General features: G+C 38.2%; 1 protein-coding gene across 1 annotated transcript in view; it reads right to left on the bottom strand.

The window, feature by feature from the left end:
• Positions 1–411: 411 nt before the first annotated feature.
• The window catches only part of SBNO1 (strawberry notch homolog 1), a 43,123-nt gene continuing 37,534 nt past the window's right edge, over positions 412–6,000 (bottom strand). Inside the window, exons 28-31 of the mRNA XM_052654543.1 lie at positions 5,057–5,194; positions 4,318–4,394; positions 3,104–3,297; positions 412–1,931 (exon numbers count right to left, since the gene is read on the bottom strand). Of these exons, the coding sequence (XP_052510503.1) occupies positions 1,789–1,931; positions 3,104–3,297; positions 4,318–4,394; positions 5,057–5,194 (552 nt within the window). The 3' untranslated portion in view covers positions 412–1,788. The remainder of the gene's footprint in view (positions 1,932–3,103; positions 3,298–4,317; positions 4,395–5,056; positions 5,195–6,000) is intronic.

The raw sequence follows: 6,000 nt of genomic DNA, 5'->3' as shown, positions 1-6,000 counted from the left end.
CCACTGGGCAAAATATGCCAAAGAACCGAAATTATTCTCAATTTGTTCTTTTAGGCATCAAGAATAAATACATCCAAAGAAAGAAAACTTGTGGTGAACGTGACCTAACTAAACTCAGGCTTGTAGAAACACAAGAGGATGACAGCTCTAGCTTACCCATCACTGAACATGTATCTCACCAGATCCTGCAAGAAGTTTAGAAAGGAACAAAGGAGAACAGTTCAACTTGCAGAACATCTGAGAGCACTATTATTTCACCCCTTCCTCAACACCACTTTGATTTTGTGGGGTGGGTTTGAAGCCAAAATCTAAGGCTACCTGGAATGTTGAGCAACATGCCGAGTTCTGCAGCGTTTCCATTACAGGCTACTTCTGCAGGTGGTGAGGGCCTAAACAAGAGTCCACTTCGGGTTAGTATAATAACTTTTTATTTGACATCTACAAGATTGTGGTATCTTGCAGCTTTTGACCAGGTTTATACAATCTCAGTTTCTCAATAGTGCAACCTGTGCAAGCAAAAAAAGTAAAGGGGAAAAAAAAAGGAAACAAAAAGACCAATTGTCCCCTCACTTGTTTTTATAAACATCTATTATAGGCGAAACAAAACTTACCCATATTATAGATAAGTGTCTATTCACATTTGTACATTACCATTTTTAACAGCTTGAGATAAACTCTACAATGTCTTACAACACGTTAAACAATATTCAAGTTACTGTGTAACAACAATTAACAAGAAATAAACATACAGCAGAAGCCTCAAGTGTTTCCTCATTGTCTAGTTTACAACTCAAGTACAAAGTTTTCATTTTTAAGAGTGACAAAGCAAATTAAGACAATGAAGTTAAAAAAAAGGATTGTTTGCAAGACAGAAGCCAATCTGTATTCCTTTCTACAACTATCTTTAAGTTAAGAAAGATGTAACTTTAAGAAAAAACAGGCTTGTAGCCTTTTTTGCAGCACACATTAGGAATGCTATTAATACAGTAAAATTAACTTTTAAGAGTTTTATCACCAAAAAAATGTGTGTACTCATTACCTCGACAAGAAACCTGGGGCAGGAAGAATGGGAGGAGGAGATTTTGCAGGGTTTGAAGCAACACCCAGGTATAAACACTATAAAAATGCAATAACCAATGCTGTACATCTACAAATGTTTCGCTGTTACTTGACTTCTGTGTTAATCTTGTTTACGCATGCTTTCAAAGACATGCACTGTCAGAACAAAAACTAGAAAAGAACCTGAATGCATGATATGCAACCTTTCATTTCATGCTTTAATAAACCTATTGTTTTAATAAGTTGGAAAAAGAAACCAATATATATTTTCTCTATTTATAGACTCAAAACACATGCATCCGGGGATAAGTCCCACAGCAATGGCATGGATGTACTGCGTTAACCCTGAGCACTGTATAACATAAAAGTAAAGCCAGTTTGGGAAGTTCCAAGCATTTTTAAACCAATTATGGTTCGCAGCTTTTAACAAACTCACAAACAAACAAACAGACTGACACATACACACACATACCCCTCTGCTCACCCGAAGTAAAAGCATACGGTAAGTACCATGGGAAAAGCACAAGGAAAGACAGATGTACCACTGTCGGCACTGCTGATTTTCAGTTTTGCTATCTATTCCAGGTTTGTCCTTATTCCCAAGAAAATTAACTAGAGAGAGCACAACTGAAAAAAAATTATAATTCTTTGGAAACTGTCCCTGATTTTTATGCAAATGATATGCTTCAACAGCATTTCAGATACATCCATGTTGAAACCTGTCTGTTCTTATGTGCTGCTCAAGCTGGCAATGCTCTGGGGGTGACGCTGCTGCCAGAGCTGTTTCTGCTGGACTGCAAGCTGTTGAGACTGGTCTGAAGTTGAAAGGAGATTTATAAGAGGAGACACACAATTTGCAGGAATGATCAAACCTGCAAGAAGAAAACAATTTATAAAGGTTGCATCCAGGAGAACTCATACTGTGTTTTACAGCTTCACAGAAAATTCCAAATGATGTTATAATATTAAGTCAATGAACAAGATTCCATACACAAACTAAATGAATACTAAATAACTGAACTGGCCCCTTCAGAAGCAGCCTGACCCCTCAGCAGTATTACCCACAAATGCCTGAGCACATTCATGTGTCTAGGGCAATACCACCTACCTGCTGAGGCAGGAGAAAGCCAGATACAGGATCTTCCTAGCCACTATCTTTGCAGTCTAGAAACGCACACAAGCACCACCATCTTTGGTATGTACTAATGTACCAGAGAGACTCCAGATAGTGGTACAAATTCAAATGCATACTGAAACACTAACTTCTAAGTGGAAGAGTGTGGAAGTCAGCAAACTGGACAGTGTATACATCCTGTATAAGGGAACCTGAACTTCTCTCATGTGGGAACAGGGGCTCAATACTCCAGGGTTCTCTGTAGTAGAATCTTTAAAAAAAAAAAAAAAACAGAAGACAGAAATCCATTCTTTTGATTTTTTACAAGGTGGCAACTAACTCAACTGAAATCTGGCAACCAAAAATACTTGAGGATCAAAAAAATGCTCATGGACTGACTCTGGCCCGCAGGCAACTCATGATACAGAGAAAGGTCGTTGCAAAAGAAACAAAGAGCACGTGACAAGGCAAGTAGAGTAACTGGGTGGACTGCTGTGAAGTGAAGCCTGTCACTGAGGGATTGGTGGGAGTGGCCAGCCTGGTCTCCCTTGCTCCTGCATGACTTCAGTCCAGCCTCTGTGCACAGTGGCTTTGAGTTCCATAGTCTCACGTGGCCCAAACACAAAGAGACAGATGTTAGAGAATCCCTCGTCTTCATACCAGAGAGCCTGCACAGAGGCCAACAGGGAGGGAAGGAGGGAGCAAGAGCGCTGCAGCGCAGAAGCACAACATCAGAACCTCAGCCTCAACCAACTACAGGCATCCAAAAGCTCAACTTCCGTTCATCCTTTTAATAACACCACAGAAAGGAAACTTTACCCCACCACTGGAATATACAGATTCTAAGATGTTATGAAGCAAAACAAGAAAAACAAGGATCTAATTTTCTTTATTCTCACAGCTCAAATCAAAGGGAAAAAAAAGACTCACCTACAATTCGTTGTCCATCCTCTGTTCTTAGGCGAACTATCTGCATTTTCACATTTGTGCCACTGACAGATGCAAGAACACCCTCAACTTTTGTCCAGACACTCAGTACTGAGCCACATAATACATAGTATGTGCGGCAACGAAGACCTATTTCACAAACTAATCCCAAGCTTGCTTTTTTGCAGTTGCCACGCCTAGAACAGATTAAAAAAATAATAATAATAATAATATATATATATATGAACATGCACACACACCAGGCTCACACCTACTGAATTTCAAATGGAAACTGCCCTATCATTTACCTTAAGTGACAGTTTCAGAGCCTGCAATTCTTTTCACATATTGGATTATCCTGTCCAACTTAAGGTATCACTACTAATTTTAAAATTACAGTTATTTCTGGGGTCTGGCTCCCTATAAAAGGGCTGATGTATTGGTTTTGATAGCCATTTTGCATGTGTCATTTTAATATGTTTGTTTACTGGACTAATGCCAGTTTATAAGATAATTCTGCCAGTCATTTCTACAGTATTAAAGGACAAATATATGGTTCTAGATCAGATAAACGAAAAAGGCCTCAGCAAAACAAAACAAAATCTTGCTTATATCATAGCAAAGCTATCTACTTACATGTGTCTGAATAAAAACCTGGCTAAAATTCATCTAAATCTTGAGCCCCTTTTCATAAAGTGGGCCAAGATATTCCATTTTCAATGCCCTGAAATGAACATAATGACTTGACAACACCTCTGGCTAGCCTAGCAGCACAGCAGGATCGGTTCCAGGGCTCAATAGTCAAGTTTTCTACTGCTGTTAGCTACTTGAGGCATCTTTGTGGTTTCCTAGATGTTACTTAGCCTTAAAAATAAAACTGATTTGAGACACCAATAAAATTTGGGCGGGATGGGGGGAATGTAAGAAAAAAAGGAAGGAAACAAAGAGAGAAGTAGAAAGAAAAAGCTAAGTCTCAATCCCAAGCCCCTGCAGGGAGATGATAGTCAGTTGAAAGTAAAGAAACATCCATGAATAGCAAAGGGGAGACGTAAACAGTGTGTGGTCAAAGACTTCCACTGTGTACCTCTGCCTGAAGAAACAACAAGCAACTGATAACTGCCCATGTACTTACAGGGACTGACTGCCAGAGAGTAAAGAGGTATTTAAATTAAACCTTGACAAATAGAATAAATGGTGAGAAAAACAAAAATACTAACCAATAAGCATGAGTACAAGTATCTGCAGATGAATTATACTGATCTAACCAGTGGACCACGGCATCGTCTGAGACTACCTGTGAAAGAAGATGAAAATTCCACTGAAACACACACTGGTTGCCTAATTTGATCTCTGAAGTCAATTTAAAATCATCTTTGCATAGAGAACCTGGCCCTTGATACTGCTTGCATCTGAATGCTAAAGCTCTCCCATGAGGGCTTCCCTATGTAATGAATATTTCAAATAGCTAACAATTACAAACTGTTTTCAAGTGGAAAATGGCTAGGAATAATAGTAATATAAGGTAATGCTAACAACAAAATAATTACATAGTAAAGTTAGAAATAACAGGCATTCACTATTTTTCTAGAAATCACTGCAAAATGTAAACGCAGCAGTTCACAATAAAAGCAAGAGTTGGTGGGAAGGTATTTTAGTCTTGTACATCTTCCTTTCATTTAAAAAATTCTAATTTTTGTAGTCAGCACTGTTAAAGCTTCCTTTTTGACAACATAAGCTGCTTCAAATAATCATAATTTTCCTAATGGTTGATAACATTAAGACTGGGATATTAATTTAACAAGACTTTTTTAAAAGTTAAAAACTTTTCCTGAAAACCATATTCCAACAATCAAATAGGAAAACTGACCAAAAAAATTCACATATAAACATAAACATACTTTCAATACATTATGAAAAAGTATTCATATATAACATCATGTACAAACGGAAAAATACCTTCTTATATTTCTTTTTTAGATCAGCATAAATTTCTAATTTGAGCTGTTTCCCGGTATTCGGTCTATAAACTAAGAAAAGCTTCTTTTTAGGGTTCACTTCTTTAACTAAGATGGCAGTTTTCTTGTTGTTTCTTATCTATTAAAAAAAAAAGGTGAGAAGACATATAGTCAACATTGTACATTTTAAGACAGGCTTGCTTTTTGTACCATCACATCAGCAAATCTTATCCTTTGACAGATTATAATGCCAAAGTGAAAGAAAGTGAAAGTGAAGTCGCTCAGTTGTGTCCTATTCCTTGCGATCCCATGGACTGTACCCTACCAGGCTCCGCCGTCCATGGGATTTTCCAGGTAAGAGTACTGGAGTGGCCTGCCATTTCCTTCTCCAGGGGATCTTCCCATCCCAGGGATCAAACCTGGGTCCCCTGCATTGCAGACAGATGCTTTACCCTCTGAGCCACCAGGTAAGCCTATAATGCCAGATGTGTAGGTAAATACAGAACTGTGAAGAAAGGATAACACTGCTGTGTAATCGAGTTAAACAAGGTGAAGGCCTTAACTTTGAGGCAGGCTGAAGGTCAAGATATTGTTTAGAAAACTGTGTCAAATAAGACTTAAAGCACAGTGTCCAATGGAGAAAATTTTGCTTCTTCTAGTCCATGACACTGGACTCAGAGCCTAGACAGGCTCAGAGATGTGACAGAGGAATCTAAGTAGTGGGAGGAAGGGTTTTCATGGGAAATAATTCTAAGGTATGTTACTCTCCTTCAAGCTACAATGAAATACAACCTTCAAGAAAACAATTTTGATCATTCACAGTCCTCTGAATTCATCTAATTTTAAGCCTACAGTTTGTGAGGGTGAAATACCACATGAAATAGCACAAATTGATCTGCAGACAGTAATGCTGTAATAGGAGAAAGCCAATGTTGAACAAATAAT

The sequence above is a fragment of the Budorcas taxicolor genome, chromosome 17 (genome assembly GCF_023091745.1).
Source record: "Budorcas taxicolor isolate Tak-1 chromosome 17, Takin1.1, whole genome shotgun sequence".
In the NCBI taxonomy this organism is placed as follows: domain Eukaryota; kingdom Metazoa; phylum Chordata; class Mammalia; order Artiodactyla; family Bovidae; genus Budorcas; species Budorcas taxicolor.
This window is presented reverse-complemented; position numbering and strand designations above follow the sequence as displayed.